Source organism: Chiloscyllium plagiosum, unplaced genomic scaffold (assembly GCF_037043375.1).
Source record: "Chiloscyllium plagiosum isolate Xiang-an unplaced genomic scaffold, Cpla_swu_hap1 HiC_scaffold_28, whole genome shotgun sequence".
Classification (NCBI taxonomy): Eukaryota; Metazoa; Chordata; class Chondrichthyes; order Orectolobiformes; family Hemiscylliidae; genus Chiloscyllium; species Chiloscyllium plagiosum.
This window is the reverse complement of record NW_028270166.1, coordinates 17,394,156-17,418,312: the sequence shown is the minus strand read 5'-3', so window position 1 is coordinate 17,418,312 and position 24,157 is coordinate 17,394,156. Positions and strand designations below refer to the sequence as shown.

At 41.2% G+C, this 24,157-nt stretch overlaps 1 protein-coding gene across 4 annotated transcripts in view; it reads left to right on the top strand.

Annotated features, from left to right (window-relative positions):
• Positions 1-11,222: 11,222 nt before the first annotated feature.
• The window catches only part of rnf126 (ring finger protein 126), a 91,552-nt gene continuing 78,617 nt past the window's right edge, over positions 11,223-24,157 (top strand). For 2 of the 4 annotated variants that reach the window (XM_043721270.2, XM_043721271.2), the window contains exon 1: positions 11,249-11,343. In XM_043721270.2, the coding sequence (XP_043577205.2) occupies positions 11,272-11,343 (72 nt within the window). In that variant the 5' untranslated portion in view covers positions 11,249-11,271. Of the gene's footprint in view, positions 11,344-24,157 lie in introns of all 4 variants that reach the window. The other 2 variants (XM_087976019.1, XM_087976020.1) reach the window with 2 other exon arrangements.

The following is a 24,157-nucleotide window of genomic DNA, read 5'->3' as shown; positions in this document are numbered from 1 at the left end:
TCTAGTTCTGCACTCCCCGACCCCAGGCAAAAGACTTTGTCTATTTATCCTATCCATGCCCTTCATAATTTTGTAAACTTCTATAAGGTCACCCCTCAGCCTCCAACGCTCCAGGGAAAACAGCCCCAGCCTGTTCAGCCTCTCCCTATGGCTCAGATCCTCCAATCCTGGCAACATCCTTGTAAATATTTTCTGAACACTTTCAAGTTTCACAACATCTTTCCGATAGGAAGGAGACCAGAATTGCACACAATATTCCAACAGTGGCCTAACCAATGTCCTGTACAGCCACAACATGACCTCCCAACTCCTATACTCAATACTCTGACCAATAAAGGAAAGCATACCAAATGCCTTCTTCACTATCCTATCTACCTGCGACTCCACTTTCAAGGAGCTATGAACCTGCACTCCAAGGTCCCTTTGTTCAGCAACACTCCCTAGGACCTTACCATTAAGTGTATAAGTCCTGCTAAGTTTTGCTTTCCCAAAATGCAGCACCTCGCATTTATCTGAATTAAACTCCATCTGCCACTTCTCAGCCCATTGGCCCATCTGGTCCAGATCCTGTTGTAATCTGAGGTAACCCTCTTCGCTGTCCACTACACTTCCAATTTTGGTGTCATCTGCAAACTTACGAACTGTACCTCTTATGCTCGCATCCAAATCATTTATGTAAATGACAAAACGTAGAGGATCCAGCACTGATCCTTGTGGCACTCCACTGGTCACAGGCCTCCAGTCTGAAAAACAACCCTCCACCACCACCCTCTGTCTTCTACCTTTGAGCCAGTTCTGTATCCAAATGGCTAGTTCTCCCTGTATTCCATGAGATCTAACCTTGCTAATCAGTCTCCCATGGGGAACCCTGTCGAATGCCTTACTGAAGTCCATATAGATCACATCTACTGCTTTGGCCTCATCAATCTTGTTACTCCTTCAAAAAACTCAATCAGGTTTGTGAGACATGATATCCCATGCACAAGGCCATGTTGTCTATCCCTGATCAGTCCTTGCCTTTCCAAATACATGTACATCCTGTCCCTCAGGATTCCCTCCAACAACTTACCCACCACCGATGTCAGGCTCACCAGTCTATAGTTCCCTGGCTTGTCTTTACCGCCCTTCTTAAACAGTGGCACAACATTTGCCAACCTCCAGTCTTCCAGCACCTCACCTGTGACTATCGATGATACAAATATCTCAGCAAGAGGCCCAGCAATCACTTCTCTAGCTTCCTACAGAGTTCTCGGGCACACCTGATCAGGTCATGGGGATTTACCCACCTTTAACCGTTTCAAGACATCCAGCACTTCCTCCTCTGTAATCTGGACATTTTGCAAGATGTCACCATCTATTTCCCTACAGTCTATATCTTCCATATCCTTTTCCACAGTAAATACTGATGCAAAATATTCATCCTTTAATATTTTAGAGTTTGTATAGACAGAAACATTGCTGAGAAATGCCTGAGCTCTTCAGGAGTGTTAAAACTGCAAGAATCAATGATATGTGTAGCTTTTCTCACAGATACTTCTGTATGAGGAACAGTGGACCATGCGAACAGCCCACTGTATATCACCCAGCCTTAAATACAAATGCATTTCCTGGAATGATCACATATGTGAAATTAACTTTTCCTGCAGAGATGTTTGGAATCATCACTAATTGCAGACTCTCACTAGCTGCGTGTAAGAGTGAAATGATGTGTGTAGGCCAAGCTCATACAATCCATATACTGTGTCTACCGTTAGTATTGTCAACTTCAAAGTGCCATGCCTTTGCTCCTGTCCTCAAGACTACAGTTCAAAGATCCATGATATCTGAAGCTAGATGTAGCCAAGGAACTGGCTGCATGCAAGAAATTAGCAATGCTTGGCTAAGACAACTTCTTGTATTCTTGCGATGTCTGAAAAGGCTGCTCATCTTAACTTCTCTAAACCTGACATTTTAAGAGTGGATTATTTGCAATGAAATGTCACCATTCCATGTATGCGATCTTGGTTCATTTTTCTTCCTCTCAACATACAATGTGTAAGTGCAGTTCTGACTCTGCAGCTACGATGCAGGGATTCTTCACTGTAGTTGATCCTCTGGCTTGAGGGCTTGGCCAGTTGTCCTCAGGGTTACCTGCTGAGAGTCCCCAGTCCAGATGCAGGATTACCTTCCATGGCTTGAACCAAAGGAGAGATGGGGGGATTGGGCACATTTGGAGTGTCCTGAGAATAAACGTCAGCCCATATGTGGTACCTATACTCTTTGGATGCCTGTAGCCTGTCTTCCTGTGAGAAAGGAGCAAATTAAAGGAGTTCAGGGCTCCCTGTCACCCTCTTGCTCTGCCGTTGATGCTGAGTGCCTACGGCTAGAGTTGTAGACTGCAGGCCTGTGTGCATGTTCAGCAGACAAGGAGTGCTGGACTTGGGTCATCATTGTGGTCACTAGCCTCTCCATTGAGGAAGCCAGATGCATGCATGCATGCCAAAGTCAGCATTAAAAATCACACAACACCAGGTTATAGTTTATTTGGAAGCACTAGCTTTCAGAGCGCTGCTCCTTCATCAGATGATTGTGAGCAGCAGTGCTCCGAAAGCTAGTACTTCCAAATAAACCTGTTGGACTATAACCTGGTGTTGTGTGATTTTTATCTTTGTACAGCCCATTCCAACACCAGCATCTCCAAATCAAAGTCAACATAGTAGTGATGATGTTGGTATACTCCTCTGTCCTCAATCCAGTTTACTGACTGCCTATGGCAAATCTGCCTATTGGTCCTGTGTCTGTCTATGCATTTTGACAAAGCATTAATAGCTGAGATCATTGGATCATTTTTTTATCTGGGGCCGAGCAGGTGCCTGGTCTCTTGTAGTTCTCTGAATGCTATCGGCATATGGCATATGTCCTTGACTGGCTGCAGAGATGTCTCAATGACGTAAAAATGTGTAATCAAATATAATTTAGGAAGATTGCCTACTGAAATGAAAGTTTCTGAGCTGGTGGAGAGTACAGCTGAAAGGTTTGCCAATGCATCCTCTGTGGTCCCTATAAGAGTGAGGTAAGAGAGAGATGGCGGCACTTATCCATGCAGCGCTCAGAAGATCATTAATTTTCTTCCATTACTACTGCGCATTGAATTTATCTTGGAAGACAGGACTGACCTGGGCTGCACAGATTGTTGCCGAAAATTGTGGCGGTGGAAAAGCACTGCAGATCAGGCAGCATCTGAGGAGCAGGAGAATTGACGCTTTGGGCATAAGCCCTTCATCAGTCCTCTGACCATGTTGCCAGCTTTGGTGATCTGCAAGGACAAGAATGGCTCTCCTCTCCACCACATAGTCCACTAGCACTTCTAGGTTGATGTCCATTTAGTCAAGGGTTCATTTGTATTTCCGGGTCATTTTATTAGGATAATGGTGCAGGAACAATGTGAAGGTCGACATCATCTTTTTTTTGTTCTTCTGCACTGACCTAAGGTCCATACATGGCAGCAACTTTCAAAACTGAAACTCAATTCTAGGAACATTATCGACATGCCAAATTAGGTATGCAGACCTTCAGAGTGGCTAAGCAGTTGTGCAGTTGAAAGGGAACATTGGTGAGTGCTAATTCTTGGCTTGTAACACCTGAAGTGGTGTGCATCTTGGCTTTAAATATGTCACCAGCAGCATGAATCCTGTAAGGTCCTGTCCCTGGTAAGCCCTTCTCTCTGTTTGCCATATGATTCCAAGAGAAAGGTGCCAAGGAGCCAGGTTGCATAATTAATGAGGTGAAAAGGTGGAAGAACGTGTGAGAAAAGTCTCTGTGAGCCATGGCAGACAGGTCACCAGTTAAGCTCCCTCGACAAAACACAACCAAAAATAGAAAATTCCTGCCCAGAGTCAGCATTATATACAGACAATGCATAAGCATGACAAATGGCTGACCATAGAATGTGGGATAAAGTGACAGCCCCGACAGTAAGAATAACAGAAAAACTGTCTTTCAATAGAACAGAAGGCAGTCAAAGATGCATGCAGTATAAGACACCACTAGACTTTAAACTATTGATGAGCATAACATGTAAATATTCTGAATATGGGAAGACATGAGTAATGTTTCATCTCCAAAGTTTGATACTACAAGTACAATCAACTTTGTTATAAATGAGCTGGATGGTCTAGCAGGCTAATTGACTCTATACACAAATAAATCCTCATTGATAGAAGGTATTTATCCCAGAGTACTGAAAACGAATAAGAAGCAGTTCCGTGAGATGCTGTCTATCTTTATAAAGGAGGCAAAAGACTAATGTGCTGCCCAAATTGAAAAAGTAGGGCAACCCAGACATGAACAATTATTTGGTTAGAAGCAAGAGTAAGGTTGCTCTTTCTTATTAATTCATAGGTAAAACTCGGATGCTGCCAGAACTGCTGTGCTTTTCCAGCACCACTCTAATCTAGACTCTTATTAATTCATAGCATGTGAACATTGCTGGAATCTATTGCTTAGTTCTGTAACTGAGTGGATTGCTACTCCACTTCAGAAAGCAGTTAAGAATCACAGTTTGTTGTTGTTAATTTAGTCATAAATAGACCAGATTGTGTAAGAACAGCAGATATTTTTCCCCGAGAGAACTTTAACGAACAAGATGGACTTTTACAATTTAGGGTCCACCATTATGGAGACGAGGTTTATATTTCAGATTTGCATAAGTAACTGAATTTAAACCTTCACCTTTCATGGTGGGATTTGAATCATGCATCTGGATCAACATTGTGGTTTATTAGTCCAGTATGTTACAATAATGGTGAATATAGAAAATCAAGTTTGTTTTAGATTAGATTAGATTCCCTACAGTGCGGAAACAGGCCCTTCGGCCCAACAAGTCCACACCGACCCTCTGAAGAGTAATCCACACAGACCCATTCATCTACGCCCTACGAATACAGCTATCACTATGGGCAATTTAGCATGGCCAATTCACCTGACCTGCACATCTTTGGACTATGGGAGGAAACCGGAGCACCCGGAGAAAATCCACAGAGACACAGGGAGAATGTGCGAACTCCACGCAGACAGTCGCCTGAGGCTGGAATCGAACCCAGGACCCTGGGGCTGCAAGGCAGCAGTGCTAACCACTGAGCCACTGTGCTGCCCTTTTAAATTCCATCATCTGATTATTACACCTGCAACTTTTTGTGGTTTATAACAGCTTATTTTCCTTATTAGAATTATGGACCTAATATGGCTGCAATGAACACCTGACCACAGACAGAGATAAGTTGCAGTAAAATCATTTGGAATAAACAAAACTATCTACATTGAAAAGAGAGAAAAGAGAAGCTAGGATGGAATTATAAGTTAACACGTTAATCAGTGAGCCTGGAAGGCGGATGAAATATAGGCTGGATAACAAAGAATTGAATTTAGTATGGTTAAATGAAATGGATGTTAATGCAATGTGCTTAAGGAATAACAGACAAACTAAGAGCACAGAAAGGTACTTGGGAGCATGGTATCCTTGCTGTGACTAATATTTGGAAATTACTCTGGGACAGCATTTTGAAGATAGTAAACATAACTCAGATTTAGGATAGGCATGGAAAAGGATAAGATGGGCCTGGAATACAAGTTGGAAAGGCTAATTTTACTAAGATAAGATATTTTGTTGATCGGCACAGACATAATGGGTTGAACTGCCTCCTCTAGACTGTAAAAGCTTAAGAGCCCATGAAAAAATTTGATTCCTATATCTGAGTTGCTTGGACCAAGGAAGTGTTAGAACAAGAAAGCCACTTGCCTTAAAAAGCAGACAGACATCACTTAAGCTCCAAGGGATAGCCAGCATTACTGCCTACCGGTTATCTAATGATCCTAAAGAGAGACTATAGGTCCATTTTGAACTCTCATTGCTCTAACTCTGGCTTCTTGAGCATCCCCACAAAACCATGCCCCAATTATCCCCCCTCCCCCTCACCCCCACTACAATCACCACTTCATCCAACTGCTAACATTGGTAATTTCAGCTTCCTACACCAAAGACTTTCGGAATTCCCTTCCTAAACTCCTCCATTTGGTTTGTTTCTTTAAGAGCCTGTTTAAAACCCACATCTTCAATCAAACTTTTATTTATCCTTTCTAATTTTAGCTTTCCACACATTTTGTTTGAATAGGGCTCAGCGAAGCATCTTGGGATTGAAAAGGTTCAAAGAAAAATAAGCTGTGACACTGAACTTGGAAAAGAAAGTGAAATTACGTTATCAACATAGCAATCAAATCATGAAAGAGGTGTGTTGATTTTGTGACACATCTGAAATACAACATGCCACTATTACAATGGTGAAACTTGCCAAGCATGTCAGAAGAACATAGAAATGGGGGCAGAGGTAAGCCATTCAGCCTATAGCTGATCATATTTTGGCTGTAACTGCATTTTTTTGCCTGTATTCTTAAAAATTCTTGACTCCCTTATAGATCAAACACCTGAAAAATTCAGCCTTGAACACATTCAATATCCTAAATTCCACTGTTGGCTAGTGAAGAGAATTCCAAATCTAAGTCCCTCTAAAAGACAAAATTCCTTCTCACATCTGTCTTAAAAGTAAGCCCCCTAAACGTGTTTCCTCATTCTAAATTCCCCAGGAATGGGTAACATTCTTTAAGCATTTACCCAATCAAGTCATGTTTCAATAAGATCATCTCTTATTGTTCTAAACCATATGATTGTAGGCACAAGGGGAGACCAGAGTGCCAGGTCAGCACTCTGGAAACTAGAGTAGAAATCCGACCATAGGTGGAATTTAAATGCAATTATTTAATTCATTAATAACTATGGGATTGAAAACTGGTCTCAGTAATGATGACCATAAACTATCAACAACTGTCATTAAGCTTACTAAGAACCTGACAATCCTATTGACTTTTCACTAACTTTCAGCTCTAAAAAGACCACTCACTTCAAGGCCAATTTGTGATGAGTAACAAAGGCTGGTCTTGCTGAGAAAGGATTCGCCACCTTCTAAACCTGCAACCTTTACCATCCAGAAACACAAGGGCTGCAGTTGCAGTGAAAATACTGTCATCTTCTGCAAGGAGCTCTCCTCCTACTATGCCACACACCATGCTGACTGGGGACAATAACCAAAGCAAAATACGACAGATACTGAAAATCTGAAAAAAAAAGCAAGTGCTAAAGAAACATAAAAGGTCTGGCATTTGAGGAGAGAGAAACAGAGTGAACAGTTTGAATCCAAATGATGAGACAGCTTTGGCGAATAGGCTTAAGGAGAATCCAAAGAGATTTTATAGATATATTAAGGACAAAAGGGTAACTAGGGACAGAATTGGGGCCCTCAAAGATCAGCAAAGCAGCCTGTGTGTGGAACCACAGGAGATGGAGGGAGATACTAAATGAGTATTTTGCATCAGTGTTTACTGCGGAGAAGGACATGGAAGAGAAAGAATGTCGGGAAATATATGGTGATATCTTGAAAAATGTTTATATTACTGAGGAGGAGGTGCTGAAATGCATAAAAATAGATAAATCCCAGGACCTGATCAGGTGTACCCTAGAATACTGTGGGAAGCTAGTGAAGTGATTGCTGGGATATTTGTATCATTGATAGTCACAGGTGAGGTGCCGTAATATTGGAGCTTGGCTAACATGGTACCACTTTTTAAGAAAGGTTTTAAGGAAAAGTCAGGGAACTATAGATCGTTGAGCCTGACATCGGTGGTGGGCAAGTTATTGGAAGGAATCCTGAGGGACAGGATTTACATGCATTTGGAAAGGCAAGGACTGATTAGGGATAGTCAAAATGGCTTTGTACATGGGAAATCATGTCTCACAAACTTGATAGTATTGTTTGAAGAAATAACGAAGAGGATTGATGAGGGCAGAGCAGTGAATATGATTTATATGGACTTCAGTGAGGCGTTCGACAAGGTTTCTCATGGTAGACTGGCTAGCAAGGTTAGGTCTCATGGAACACACTGAGAACTGGCCATTTGGATACAGGACTGGCTTGAAGGTAAAAGACAGAGGGTGGTGGTAGACGGTTGCTTTTCTATACTAACGGTATAGTTAGTAAATTTGCAGATGACACCAAAATTGGAGGTGTAGTGGGCAGCGAAGAGGGTTACCTCAGAGTACAGTGGGATCTTGATCACATGAGCCAATGGGCTGAGAAGTGGCAGATGGAGTTTAATTTAGATGAATGTGAGGTGCTGTATTTTGGAAAGGTAAATCAGAACAGGAATTATACTCTTAATGGTTAGGTCCTGGGGAGTGTTGCTGAACAAAGAGACCTTGGAGTACAGGTTAATAGTTCCTTGAAAGTAGAGTCACAGGTAGATGGGATAGTCAAGACGGTGTTTGGTATGCTTTCCAATATTGGTCAGAGCATTGAGTATAGGAGTTGGGAGGTCATGTTGCAGCTGTGCAGGACAGTGCTGTGCAGCCACTTTTGGAATATTGTGTGTAATTCTGGTCTCCTTCCTATCGGAAGGATGTTGTAAAACCTGAAAGGGTTTAGAAAAGATTTACAAGGATGTTGCCAGGGTTGGAGGATTTGAGCTACAGGGAGAGGCTGAACAGGCTGGGGCTGTTTTCCCTGGAGCGTTGGAGTCTGAGGGGTAACCTTACAGAGATGAGGGGCATGGATAGGGTAAATAGACAAGGTTTTTTGCCTGGGGTGGGGGAGTCCAGAACTAGAGGGCATAGGTTTAGGGTGAGAGGGGAAAAATTTAAAAGGGACATAAGATGCAACGTTTCCATGCAGATCGTCATGTGTGTGTATTGAATGAGCTGCCAGAGAAAGTGGTGGACGCTGGTATGTTTACAACACTTAAAGGCTTTCTGGATGTGTTATGTGAATAGGAAGGATTGAGAGGTACCTGGGCCAAGTGCTGGCACATGGGACTAGATTAGCTTAGGATATCTGGTTGAGCATGGACGAGCTGGACCGTAGGGTCTGTTTCCACGCTGTACATCTCTATGACACTTCAGAATTAGATTGATTCACATTGGCTGGGTCAAAATTGCTCACTAACAGCACTGTGGATGTCCATACAAGGTCCTCTAAAGATATAAAAGCAAAATACTGCAACTCAGCAGGTCTGACAGCATCTGTGGAAAGAAAAACAGAGTTAATATTTCACGTCTGATATGACTCTTCTTTGGAACTAAAAGTGATTCAAAAATGGTGATTTTTAGGCATAAAAGCAAATGGAATAGGAGCAACAGTCAGCCATCTGACCTGTTGAACACTGCTGTGCCATTCAATAAGATCGTGGCTGATCTTTTTGTGGACACTCAGCTCCAGTTAACACCCGTGGACCACAACCCTTAATTCCCTTACTGTTCAAAAATTTATCTATTTTTGCCTTAAAAACTTTCAGTGAGGTAGCCTCAACTGCTTCACTGGGTAGGGAATTCCATGAATTCACAACTCTGGGTGAAGAAGTTCATCCAGAATTCAGTCCTAAATCTGTTCCTCCTTGTTTTTGAGGTTATGACCCCGAGTTCTGGCTTCACCCACCAGTGCAAACAACCTCTCTGCTTCTTTCCGATCTGTTCCTTTCATATTTTATATATTTCTATAAGATTTCCCCCCTCATTCTTCTAAATTAAAATTAATTTAGTCCCAGACTACTCAATTTCTCCTCATTAACCAACCCTCTCAACTTTGAAATCAACCTAGTGACCCTCCACTGCACTCTCTCGAGTGCCAGTTCATCCTTTCTCAGATAAGGAGACCAAAACTATACACAGTACTCCAGGTGTGGCCTCACCAGCACCCTCTGCACTTGGCAGCATAACCTCCCTATTTTTAAACTCCATCCCTCTAGCAATGGAGGACAATACTTAGGATCAAGGTGAAAGATGAGCGAAGGGAGCAATAGATGGATCTGGAGGTCCAGCACAAAAGTTAATAGGATTACTAATTGTCATTGAATATAAATAGAGATGTAAAAATAGACGTAAGTTAAGGAATGAAAAAGGAGAAAATGGATCCTACCTGTTGACAGTAAAGTGAATAAGACACAAACAATAGTTGGCTGTGGTATTGGGGAGCAGGGGAAGAACAGAAGGAAAATAGAGGGCAGCCATCATGACGTTCGGGGTCTTAAGTTGTGGAACTCAATACTGTGCCCTCACAGTTGTAAAGTGCCTTGGTGGAAAGTGAGGCGTTGTTCCTCAAACTTGGATTATACTTCATTGGAACATCACAGCAGGCCCAGGACTGAAATATTGACAGGAGAACAAGGTGTCTTATTGAAATGGCAAGCAACTAGGAAGGCCAGGATCAGTCCTATGATCAGTTTGATGTTGCCAATGTAATACAGGCTGCTGCTGTGAGCATCAAACAGACTGAATGATGGCGATTGCTTGAGATGTACAGGACATTGAAATAAGGCCAGCCAATGATCTAATTGAATGGTGGAGCTGGCTCGACATGGCCAAGGGCCCTATTCCAGTTCGCACCAGTGGAATGTCTGGAAAGTTGTGCTTCGAGCCTGGGCCCAGCGAGGATGGAAAGATGCTAACAGAGGCATAATTGGGTACTGCAGATGCTGGAAATTAGAGTCAAGATTAGAGTGGTGCTGGAAAAGCACAGCAGGTCAGGCAGCATCCGAGGAGCAGGAAAATTGACATTTCAGTCAAAAGCCCTTCATCCACCAGTGCAAACAACCTCCCTACTTCTTTCCTATCTGCTCCTTTCATATTTTATTTATTTCTATAATGGAATTCCTGATGAAGGGCTTTAGCCCAAAACGTCGATTTTCCTGCTCCTCGGATGCTGCCTGACCTGCTGTGCTTTTCCAGCACTGTTCTAATCTAGATGCTAACGGTGGACCAGCACAGCAGGCAGCGGAGGTTACCAAAGAAAAACAGAGGAACGAAACCGGTAATCGCTGGCAGAGTCAATACTGGCAACTCACCACTGCCATGGCCAACCCAGGGAGGGAGTGTGGATCAGGAGGTTGGGTCAAAAGGTCAGTGACAACAGTGATCTTAAAAACAAACAAACGAAGGAGTCACATCATATCAGGGCAAACAAAAACGGACGCCCACCTCTGGGTCTCTCTGGTGGTCACCCGATGAAGGAGCAGCGCTTCGAAAGCTTGTGATTTCAAATACTGTAAAAGCAGTTGGACCGTCAGCTGGTGTCATGTGACTTTTGGCCCGGGTGATTGACAGATCCAAGCTGCGTCACAATTGGCGTATGAGGTCATATGTTTGACACGCCGGAGCACCCGTATTGTACGTCACTGTGGCGGCTTTACGTGAATATGGCGGAGGCTTCCTCACTCTCTCGCTATTTCTGTCACCGCTGTTCGGCCGAGATTCTCCCCAGGCTACCTGTGAGTCCACAACTCTCAACCCCCACCTCCGTGGGAATTGCCGGTCGGTTTTTTAAAAATTAGATTTTGTCGTTTGAATTCTGATGATGAGGGTCACGGGTCCGGTCTGGTCCGAGCCGAACCGGCGAGCGGTGCTGGGGTAGACCCGCGGTTGTCGAGCCGGTACAAGCTGAAACCTGGGCCTTTCTCTCTCTCTCTCTCTCTCTTCCCCCCCCCCCCCCATATCCGGGCGCCGGCTCCCGCCTTGCCAAATGTTGAAGCAGCGTAACCACCCCCCCCTCCCCGCCACATAGTGAGCCAGCACTCAGTGCGCAGGCGCAGGCGCTTTCCCCATGCCCGGCAACTTCAGACTCCTTTTAAGTTTCAGAAACTTTGTTGGTGTTCTTCCTGTTTGGCAACCACTCCAGTACCCCCGATTTCATCTCAGTCGAATTTCACCGCTCCTATCATTTTCTACCCCCCGCCCTCAATCCTTCCCCCTTACTGTAGCCACATTTGCTTATTCCACTTCCTTCTCTGTCCTGTGTGTAGCTAGCTACACGCCACATTCCAGAGATGGGTATTACTAACTATGGACACATTTGGTTGTAAAGGAATGTTATGTGTGGCTATACCATTTTGTACCTGACTATGTTGACATCTGTCATGGTATGCTAAATTTGTCTATGACTTGTCTGTTATCAGTGTGTAAAACTCTGCAAGTGAGATGTCCCAGGCTCTTTACAGGGGTCTGGCCACTTGGCATGAGTGCTATGACTGTGCCCTGTGTATGTCCACATGTATTCTGAGCCATTTGTCCTCCTGATACATTCGGACCTATATCTTATACTGTACCCATCCTTTCCCAGTTGTCATGCGCCTAGGAGTGCTATCCTTGTATCATTCCAGCTTTGAAGGATCTGTTTCCATGCTGTACATGCTGTGACTCTTAAGTCGAGATTCCTAAGGTGTGGCTGCTGGTGTGTATAGCTAGCAGTTGAAGTTGTGATTGAGATAGCAAGTTGTTGGGCGCTGGTTTTGTCTACCCACACCTCCATTGATGTGAGTTTGTGGCTTGGCAGGGGTGAAAAGTACTAGACCTCTCTAGCATCTATGATATTCCTCCATGATTTCATTTACTTGATGCAAATAATTTATATAGCTCTTATTTCACTTTATTTCTTTCTCTTCAGGAGTTCTTCACCCATTTATAGATTAATGTCTGAATGAATTAGAATGGATACCTGTTTAGGCAATTAACAACTGCCCTCATAAATTGCTAAGTTTGTGCGCGTTCTGTGGTTCACTTTTTATGTTGTTGATAATGGAAATCTGATATGATAGCTGGAATTGCAGATAAGGCAGACCTGTAGTTGGGGAGAGAGGGTAGTTAATCCACTAAGCTTTTTTTTATTAAACATTTTTCATTATAATGGGATTTGATTAGATTAGGAAATCTGCTCAGCATGGATGCGTTGGACCAAAGGGTCTCTTTCCGTGCTGTACATCTCTAAGACTTGATAAATACTGTTCAGTTTAATCAGAGTACATGAAAGTCATTTCATTTTGTGCACGTATGTTGTATTTTATTTCTTTACTGCTACAGTGAATTGGAAAATGTAAACCAACAAAAAGAAATAGTTTGATTTCCTAATTCTCGATGGAAAATCTCTAGTCTCATGATGTAATGAGCTGCCTTTCTATTGGTAATACTATAGGCTTAATATGGAAATACAGCTTTCTCCTTTGGACATGAGTGACGCCATGTATCACAATGTGCTATGAGCAGAATCTGGCAAGTCTTAGGGCGCCACCTATTGATCACTGGAAATGAATCAAGGAAGTTAGAAAGTGCAGGTATATCCAGGGAAAAAAAGTCCTTTTCTATGTTCTATTTTTGTTTTCTTACCAGAGGATAAATCCAATGCTGTCCATCAGATCTACTTTTAGGTGCTGATTATATATTAGCTGGCAATATATGATGTGTGTCGGTGGTAATGGGGCTGTGATTAGATTTTCAGAATCTAAAACCACCTTGTGAATCAGTTTGTAATTTCTTTTCAAATACTAAAGTGCAGTTCACAAAATATAGCTCACTTCTGAGACTTACTGTGAATGATTTGACTCCTGTTGCTGAATTATATACTTGTAAAAATTGTAACTGTTCACCAAGTGAGTGACCAGTCATTTCCCTAGTTACTTGAGCTTTCTGTTTCAACTTGCAGTTGCGTTTTTGTTTTCCATAATCTAGAACATTCTGTTGAGGTGATTAATATGCTATAAATGATTACATGAGAGTAGGTGCGATTCAGTCAGACTTCAGTGGTTGAACTGTTGCTTCTGAGTCAGAAGATTGTGGAATGAGTACAAGTTTCAGAGACTTGGGCACTGAATCTTGAAAGATAATCTAGTGCTCCACTGCACAATCGGATGCGGTGTCTCTGAAATGTGAAACCAAGCCATGCCCATCTGACCCATTTCGGTAGATTTAAATTTGGAGCAGTTGAAAAAGGATGGTGCTTGTAGAGGTTTTTCTGGTGTGTTGACAATATTATATCTCAAAACCAATATCACTAAAACAAATTATCTGATCATTATCTCCATTACTGTATCTGACCCTTGTATGTTATAACAAAAAATACCAGTTGCTTGCAGTGTCTTTTTCTTTCTGTTGTAAGTTGTGCATGAGAAATGTTCATTGAAGTCTCAGGAGAGTTTGAATGCTGGACTCTAGAAAGTGCCAGATCAAAACATGTGACCAGTTACCCTGTTTTGCTTTTATTATAATTGTTTTGTTCTTGGTAGCATGCACTACATTGCCTTGAATGTTCACTCAGTTTCCATTTTGCCCTTTTTATGTATGGATAATGATTCATATACTCTTGAAAATAAGCTGTATTAAAATTTTGAGACTGTTCTTTTCAGCTGTAATAATTTAAGAGTAATAGCTTTTGAGGGGAATCTGGATAATTATATGGTAACATGCAGGTACATATGGGGTATGTGAAAGAATAGGAGGCAGCTCATTGAAACAAAAACTGGTAAAGAGTGTTTGGGTCAAATGACCTCTTCTCTTAGAGTCATAGAGATGTACAGCATGGAAACAGACCCTTCGGTCCAACCTGTCCATGCCGAATAGATATCCCAACCCAACCTAATCCCACCTGCCAGCACCTGGCCCATATCCCTCCAAACCCTTCCTATTCACATACCAATCTAAATGCCTCTTAAATGCTGCAATTGTACCAGCCTTCACCACATCCTCTGGCAGCTCATTGCATGCACATACCACCTCCTGTGTGAAAAAGTTGGCCCTTAGGTCTCTCTTATATCTTTTCCCTCTCACCCTAAACCTATGCCCTCTAGTTCTGGTCTTTGTGCCATTCCAAGCATGCCAATGTCAGCTGCTGACAGAGGAGCTTTTTGTGCAAAGTACAGTAGAGAGCAGCTTTCTTACATTTTTTAAATGTGCTATGTTAAATTAAGTTTTGTTTCGTTAATAAATATGATTTCAACCTTCATTCAGGTTGTGCTAAACTTTTGCATTAGACTTATGGGTGATTTTTGAGTGATCGTGAGTTTTTTTTGCTGGTCTGCTCCAAACCCCACTTTTCCCATTGGCCCCATTATTTCTATTAAGTGAATTTTTGCTGGAATGTAACTACAGCATTATAGGAGAACTACCTGTACTCTGAAGTAACCTTTTTCACTGTCTACTGTACCTCCAATTTTGGTGACACCTGCAAACTTACTGACTATTACCTCCTATATTTATATCCAAATCATTTTAGATAAATGTTGAAAATCAATGCACTCAGCACTGATTTCTGTGACACACTACTGGTCACAGGCAACCAATCTGAAAAGCAACCCTCCACAATCAACTTTTGTCTTCTACATCCGAGCCAGTTCTGTATCCAAATGGCTAACTCTTCTTTTGTTTCATGTGATCTAACCTTGCTAACCAGTGTACCACGGCGAACCTTGATGAATGCCTTACTGAAATCTATATGGATCACGTCCACCGCTCTGCCCTCTTCAGTCCTTTTCATTACGTCTTCGAAAAACTCAATCAAGTCTGAGACATGGTTTCCTGTAGACAAAGCCATGTTGACTATCCCTAATCAGTCCTTGTAAATCCCGTCCCTCAAGATTCCCTCCAAAAACCTGCCCACCACCGACGTCAGGCTAGCTGGTCTATAGTTCCCTGGCATTTCCTTAACACCTTTCTTAAATAGTGGCACCACATTAGCCAACCTTCAGTTTTCCAGCACCTCATCTGTGGCTACTGATGATACAAATATCTCAGCAAGGGACCCAGCAATCACTTCCCTAGCTTTCTACAGAGTTCTCGGGTGCACCTGATTAGGTCCTGGGGATTTATCTACCTTTATGCATTTTAGGGTGTCCACCACCACCTCCTCTGCCATATGGACATTTTTCAAGATGTCGCTAATTATTTACCCATGCTGTCTATCTTCAGTTTCCTTCTCCACAAATGGAGAATAATGCAAAATACTTGTTTAGTTTCTCCCCCATCTCTTGTGGTTCCACACATAGATGGCCTTGCTGATCTTTAAGGGGCCCTATATTCTCCCTTGTTACTTTTTTGTCCTTAATGTGTTTGTAGAATCTCTTTGGATTCTTCTTAACCTGATTTACCAAATCTATCTACATGTTGTCACTTCACTCAAAACCAGTGTTTCCATACATTTTTCCTTTTCCAAGAGAACTAATTACTGGCAGAGAATCAGCTTGTATAAATTCTTAGACAATTAATTCTATAAATTCTTAACTATATGTAAGCGTGTATAGGAATATTGCAGTGATGGTACTATGAATGAAAGATCTATAATTGGCAAATGTTGCAGATGTGACCTTCCCCCAAGTGAATTTAATCAGCTAACACACTTATACTATTCATATCTGACTTATGCAGGTTTTGTAGAAAAAAATTAGAAATTTTTATTTAAATTGTAAAATGTAGATAGTTTTTCTGTTCATTATCCATATACTAGTTTCCATGGTGATCAGACTTCAGTATCTATTATCTTATTGGTACTCCTTTTGTTCTAGTGCTGTCTGTTTTATGGATGGTTACTTGCTCTTGTAATTTCAATAATCACCCTGTTTTTTACAACTGCAGCTCGTGACAAGAACAGGGATCATTGTTTTCTCTTTCAGAATAATGTTCACAGAATGTGAAAAAGCGCTAAATGTGTATAATAATAACCAGTACAAGGTGTGATTATGTATGTGTATTCTGTGATTGTAAGCTATACAAATCTGAACTGAGATTCTATTTGAATTGCTTTTTGATTCAAGTAAACTATAAATTTGAGTTTCTGTGAATTTATTTCTACTGCTTGGGGTTCTGGGGACTTAGAATATTTCTTTGCCTTTGGAATCTTGTTTTGAATTCATTTCTAATGGAATTGTCTCCTCGCCATCTGCTTCCTGGTAGCTATCAGTATTTCACATGAAATGTATTTGGACAGAATGTTGCTCCCAGAGAGCATGAATGTTTTTATTTGCAGTCTTCATGGAATGTGATCATTGCTAGCCATTACTGTCCATCCCAAATCAACCCTGAGAAGGTGACGCTGAACTGCTGCTTTGAATTGCTACAGTCCATACGAACAAGTTTTTTAGGTCAAAAGGCTGGACCTCCCCTAACAATGAAGGAACAATGATATATTGCCAAATCAGGATGGTTTGTACCTTGGGAGTGGAAGCGTGCAAATAGTGATGTTCCCATGTGCCTACTGCCTTTGTTTTTCTAAGAGGTAGAAATTGGGGATTTGGAAAGTGTTGTTGAAGTAACCCTGCAGTTGATGCAATGCATTTTGTGGATGTTACATACTGTGTGATAGATAAGGTAGTGGAAAGAATGGATATTGGTTTGTGGGGTATCATTCAAATTGACTACTTTTGTCTAAGTTGTTGAGCTTGAAGGACCCAAACTGAGCATCAGTAATCAAATTAATTTCAATTAAATACCACTTCTAGCACTATTGATGACCTCTTACATCACTTTGATGTTTGAGGATTGCCTGGAGTGGTAGCTGGTTGGATTAGATATGGTTGGCTTTTGTGGGCAGTGCATACCTGGACGAATCCCTACATTATCTATTAGATGTTAATGTTGTAGCTGTTCTCAAGCTAGTCCACTGTCCAAGCTTGTGAGAAGCAATTGGCATAGTATGGGTACTCCTTTTGAGGTAAAAGTGAACTTTCGTTGTTTTGACAGCATGTAGAGGATTTTATTACAAATTCAGGCTACTATGTGTCAAAATGTTAAATATGTATTCTTCACATTGAGGAGAAAGTGAGGTCTGCAGATGCTGGAGATCAAAGTTGAAACTTTATTGCTGGAACAGCACAGCAGGTCAGGTAGCATCCAGGGAACAGGAGATTCGACGTTTCGGGCACAGGCCCTTCTTCAGGATTCCTGAAGAAGGGCCTGTGCCCGAAACGTCGAATCTCCTGTTCCCTGGATGCTGCCTGACCTGCTGTGCTGTTCCAGCAATAAAGTTTCAACATTCTTCACATTGAGCATGATATTTATGTAACCACTTAACATAGAGCATTCCAAGTTGCTTAACGGGTTCATTATTAAGAAAAGCTGACACCAAGCCATAAAGGAAGATAATGTTTTCCCTGGAGTATTGGAGGCTAAGGAGTGACCTTTATAGAGGGGTATGGATAGGATAAATAGATAAGGTCTTTTCCCTGGGGTGGGGGAGTCCTGAACGAGAGGGTGTTGGTTTAGGGTGAGAGGGGAAAGATATGAAAGAGACCTAAGGGGCAACGTTTTCACACAGGGTGGCACAGGCATGGAATGAGCTGCCAGAAGAAATGGTGGAGGCTGGTACAATCACAACATTTTAAAAGGCATCTGTCTGGGTAAATGAATAGGAACAGTTTAGAGGGATATGGGCCAAGTTGCTGGCAAATGGGACTATGTTAGTTTAGGATATCTGGTCGGCATGGACGAGTTGTAATGAAGGGTCTGTTTCCGTGCTGTACGTCTCTGACTCTAACTATATAATAGGACTGATAATCAGAAATTTGACCAAGGGAAAAGGTTTTGAGCAGCATCTTTTAAAAGGAGATACTGTTTGATAGAGTTGAGTTTGAAATTGTCTAGCTTAAGGCTAAGGCAGGTAAAAGCACAGGACAATTAAAATTGGGGATTTGCAAGATGTCATATTTGAAGGAGTGGAGAAATCTCGAATACCTATAGGATGATGATACAAGGATAGCAATTGGTGAGGTCATTGGGGAATTTGAAGACAAGGATGAGGTTTTAAAATGATGGTGTTGGAATTACAGAAGCTGCTATAGAACAGTAAGGACAGGATTGTTAGATGAATTTTAATAGGCTTAAATGGTTTAATTATGATGTCCATATTCCATGATCAAATAAACAAAATTGTTTTAATATATTGGCATCATGCTTTGCGTAAATACAGAAACATACAGCATTCACCTAATCAACCAAAATACTAAAACAATGCAATAAGCTCATCATTAGTGCAAGCATTCTTTGATTTCAAACAAAGTAAATGGTAACTTTAAATCAGGTCAGTCTAAAAAGATCAATTAATATATAAACTTTTTAATAAAGTGAGAGACATCACTGAAGGCATCATTATCCTTGCTAAAATCAAAATGCAGTATTGATAGTTTTGCAATCTCCTAACCATGCCAAATTAGATGATATGAGACTTGAAGATTTTAGTGGTGGGTACTGTTGGATGAAAATGCAATGGCCAATTTTCTTTATTTAAGTACTTTTATAGCTTGCATTGTTTCCTCCATTTGCTTTACTGGGAGCAAAATCCAGTGCTAGCAGGACCATTAACCTCTGTTGCATCTGGTCTGACCTTTTTGAGGTAGTGATTTTATAATCCATGTAAATTCATCCTCGGGTAAGATACGACTGCTGCTGTAGAAAAGCTCACTTTTGACTGAAATGAGCAAAAAATCATTGTGTAAATGCTTTATTTCAATTTTAAAAGCTAAATGTTTCATTTTTTTTTCCCCTTTTGAGATTCTAATTGTCCATGCCTATATGTACTGAAGTTCATAAAGATAAGCTACAATGAGAAGTTATTAGGGAAAAGGCCTTGGCTATTCACATTATCTGTGTCCTTCATGATTTTATAAATCTTTTTAAGGTCACCCCTCAGCCTCCTGCACTCTAGGGGGAAAATAGTCTCAGCCTATTCAGCATCTCCTTATAACTCAAACTTCCAGACTTGGTAACATTCTTAAATCTTTTGCACCCTTTCCAGTTTAATACTTTTCTGGTTGCCCTGCATTAGGAAAGATATTGTGTAGTACTCCAAATGTGACCTAACATGACATCCCAACTCCTGTACTCAATGGTCTGACCAATGAAAGCAAATGTACCAAATGCCACCTTCACCACTATGTCTACCTATGACACCACTTTCAAGGAACTATTTACCTGCACCCCTCGGCCTCTGTGTTTGACAACACACCTCAGGGCCTGACCATTAACTGTGTAAGTCCAGCCTTGGTTTGTCTTCCCAACATGCAACACCTGGCATTTATCTGAATTAAACTCCATCTGCCACTTAACCCACTGGCCCAGTTGATCAAAATCCTGTTCTACTCCTAGATGACCTTCTGCACTGTCATTCATAAATTTACTAACCATACCTCCTCTATTCCCATCTTAAATCAATTATATAAATGATGAGCAACAATGGACCCAGCACCAACTCTGTGGCACACCACTGGTCACAGGCCTCCAGTCTGAACAACGATCTCCTACCATCAAGGCAATCTAGTATCCAGTTGGCTGGCTTTCGCTGAATCCCGAATGATCTAACTTTACTAACCAGTGTACCATGCAGAATCTTGTAGAAGTCCTTGCTAAAGTGGTACAGACAACATCTACTAGTCTGTCTTCACTTCTATTGGTCACCTGTTCAATTTTGTCCACGCAAATAGTATTGTTGAATTATTAGCAGGTTAATTAGTGGATTAATATCATTATTGCCCAAAACAGTTGACACTTGTGAAGCTGTTTTGAATGGTCATAATAAGTGATCATACTTTGCATGCTAGAGTCGGGTACCTTGGAGTAATCAAGGATGGCATGTACACTGTCTTGGGGGGGGAAAAAAACTGTTGCATAACTTTTTCTTTTAGATAATGAATGTAAGAGCATGCTAGCAAGGCTGGTAATTGCAATCCTTAATTGCTGTTGAGAAAGTGGTCTAGAATTGCTGCAGTTCACATGGAAGAAGCAGTTCTGCTGATGGCAGAATTTTAAGCCAGAAACAGTGAAAGTTCTTTTTATTCCTTCACAGGCTGAAGTCAGAACTTATTGCCTATCCCGAATTGCCAAGAGGATTGTTAAGAGTCAACCATATTGTTGTAGGTAATATGTAGGCTAGGCTAGGTAAAGATGGCAGTTTCCTTACCTAAAGGACATTAGTGAACCAGATGGGCTTTTCCAATAATCAATGAATTGATGGCCACCATTAGACTCTTAATTCCAGACTCCCTTTTTGATTGTGGCAGGAATTGAACCCAGAACATTACCTGAGTCTCTGGATCGATAATCCAATGCACATACCACTAAACTATCACCTCTCCATACTTAAATCATGCTTAATGAATCCACTGGAGTTTTTTTTTTAAAGAGTGTAGCTAGTAGAATAAGTAAGGGAGAACCAGTCGATGTGGTGTACTTGGTTTTACATACATTTTTAAGAAGGTCTTCTGTAAGTGGTTAGTGGACAAAGTTAATACGTAAGGGCTAGGGAGTAATATATTGGCATGGATCAAGAATTGGTAGACAAGCCGGAAACAGTGGGAACAGACCAGTAAACAGTTACTAGTAGAATATTGCAAGGATCAGTACTTGGAGCCCAGCTATTTGCAATTTATATATAAATGACCTGTATGAGAAAACAAATGCTGAGGGCACAAGATTGGATGGGATTCTGAGGAAGATACGAGGAGGCTTCAAGCTGATTTAGACAAGTGAGTGAGTCGGCAAACGCATAAGTGATGCATACAGTGTGACCAAATGTGAAGTTACAGAGTTTGGTATCAAAAAAAACAAAAAGGAAGAGTATTATTTAAATGGTATTATACTGGAAAAATTGGATATACAAGGGGATCTGGGTGACCTTGACTATCAGTCAATGAGAGTAGATAGGCAGGTGCAGCAAGAATAAGATGATAAATGGTATATTGACTTTCATTGAAAGAGGAGAAAGTGAGGACTGCAGATGCTGGAGATCAGAGCTGAAAAATGTGTTGCTGGAAAAACGCAGCAGGTCAGGCAGCATCCAAGGAGTAGACGAATCGACGTTTCGGGCATAAGCCCTTCTCCCTGCTCGATTCTTTTGCTCCTTGGATGCTGCCTGACCTGCGCTTTTCCAGCAACACATTTTTCAGCTTTCATTGAAAGAAGATTTGGTTTCAGAAGTAGGGATGTCTTACTGCCTTTATAAGGACCTTGGTAGGACCATAGCTTGTGATGTTGTATGCAGTTTTGGTTTCCCTACCTAAGAAAAGGCATACTTGTCACAGAGTGTGCAGGGAAGATTCAGTAGGCTGATAGAATGGTCATTGGTTCAACTGGGCTGCATTCACGAGAATTAACAAGGATGAGAGGGAAACTGATTAAACTGTATAAATTTGTAATTCTGGAATAATACCAACAAAATCGATTGGGGAAAATCAAGCCGTTCGACTTGCACTTCATACAAAATAGACTCCTGCATGGGTTTTCCCTAGTTAAAGTTTGTTCTTTGCAATAGACACTGCATTATGGTAACATGGCGGCAGAGTAGGATGCTCTTGCTGGAACTTGTTCTCTCTCTTTTTCTCCCTCTTCTCTCTTCTGTTGACTTTGGACACCCGGCCCCGGCCTCTAAGTGGGATTGGCAGCCCGGAACAGGGACGTCAGCGGCCTGAAGTGGGGGTGGGACGGCAGCCGGTGGTCAGACCACGTGGAGGCCCCCTGTGCTGATCTGCTTCAGACAGTCCTTGGAAAGAGACTGGAATGTTGTCTTAGCTTGTTTTTCTGACCTATGGTTATACTGTGTTAAGCTATAATGTAACTTTTTCTTCATTTCTCTATTCTGTAACTTAAGGATTGTACCTAGGTATTGTGTGTTTGTGATATTGTTACACTGTAACTAATTTGTAACTGAAGAAATTGTACCTAGGTACCTTTGTACCTAAAATGGCGCTGTAAGTGGCAACTTATAAGATTTTCACTATTCATCTGAGTACGTGACAAGCTAAAATCATCTGCAAAATTCTAATATTCTGCAGTTGTGCCCATGCAAAATTGTTTTTGTTCCTTTGTATTGGCTGTGTATTGATTTATTTCACTGCTGCTCTCCTTAATGGAAGCGTTGAACATTGTTGTCAGACTTTAGCAGCTCCCCTCCCTTCCCCATCCCATCACCCCTCCTCCAACTTTTCAAAGGTAATAAATGTGTTGATTATGATATTGGACTAGTAATCTCGAGGATGAGCGACTAAATCCAGTGAGGCTAATTAAATAATCTGAATTCCATTAATTTAGAATACAACAACTAGAAGTAAGATGCTGGTATCAGCAAAATAAATCCTTGTTAGGTTTGCTAAAGTTGAGAACATATTAACTAGCCTGTATGAGATTCCAGATTCTGGATCAGTGGTGCTGGAACAGCACAGCAATTCAGGCAGCATCCAACGAGCAGCGAAATCGACATTTCGGGCAAAGGCCCTTCATCAGGAATAAAGGCAGAGAGCCTGAAGTGTGGAGAGATAAGCTAGGTGGGGGTGGGGAGAGAGTAGCATAGATTCTTGTAGAGAGAGGAGGAAAACTTCTTCAAGGCAGGCATCCTTGCAAGAGTATTCGCAGTAGGGTTAAAATCAACAAGGTAAAAACAATAACTGCAGATGCTGGAAACCAGATTCTGGATCAGTGGTGCAATAGGAGATTCCAATCTGCATAAATATAGTTGCCTGAAGTAGTTTAGAAGCTAACTGCCAATGAGGAAAATTAATGATGTAATTTTAGAAATAAAAGTTACAGTAAAATAGGCACAGAGTTCTTATGGATTGAGTTGAAGGCTGATGGGTTCAACACTCTCTAGTAAGTGTATTATAGACTGCCAATATTGCAAGAAAATTAGAAAAAAGTAGGCAAACCTACAAAGTGAGAATCAGCCATAAAATAATTGGAGCTGTCAACTTTCCCCAATAAACTGGCAATGGAAATATTGGGGAGTAAGTGTGTACAGAACTCTTTTCTTTGTAAGCAAGAAGTTTTAAAAAAAACAATTGCTGCTGATTTTAGAAGGGCTGATGAACCAGAACAGTCAGAGGAGGTGGTGAGCATTTTAATAGTAGTGATCGAAACAAATTAAACCTCTTGATTTAGAATCAAGAATAGTGTTAAGTAGGATAAAAACTAGATTGGGGGAAAAAAAATGGGGGAATGAGGGTGGAGCAAAAGCTAAACTGGAAGACAATCTTGAAAATAAAGATCAGTGATATATGTTTAAAATTAGTAACTCAATTTTTTAAAAATAATTTAATTCAAGAGAAATGTCTTCCAGTTAAAAATCAGATCAGAATAATTATGCTGTGCTCTAAGTCAATAAAGAGCTAAAGAAAAATTGAATGTAACAAGTGGGTGTAGTAGTAGTGATATACCAAGGGAAATCAGATAAACAAGAATATACAAGGGTTAGAGGATGAGCTTGAATTGAATATTTAAGACCGGGTAAAAGTGAGGAAATAATTGTCTTTTATTTTGATTATTTTGTCAGTCTTAGGTCTGAGT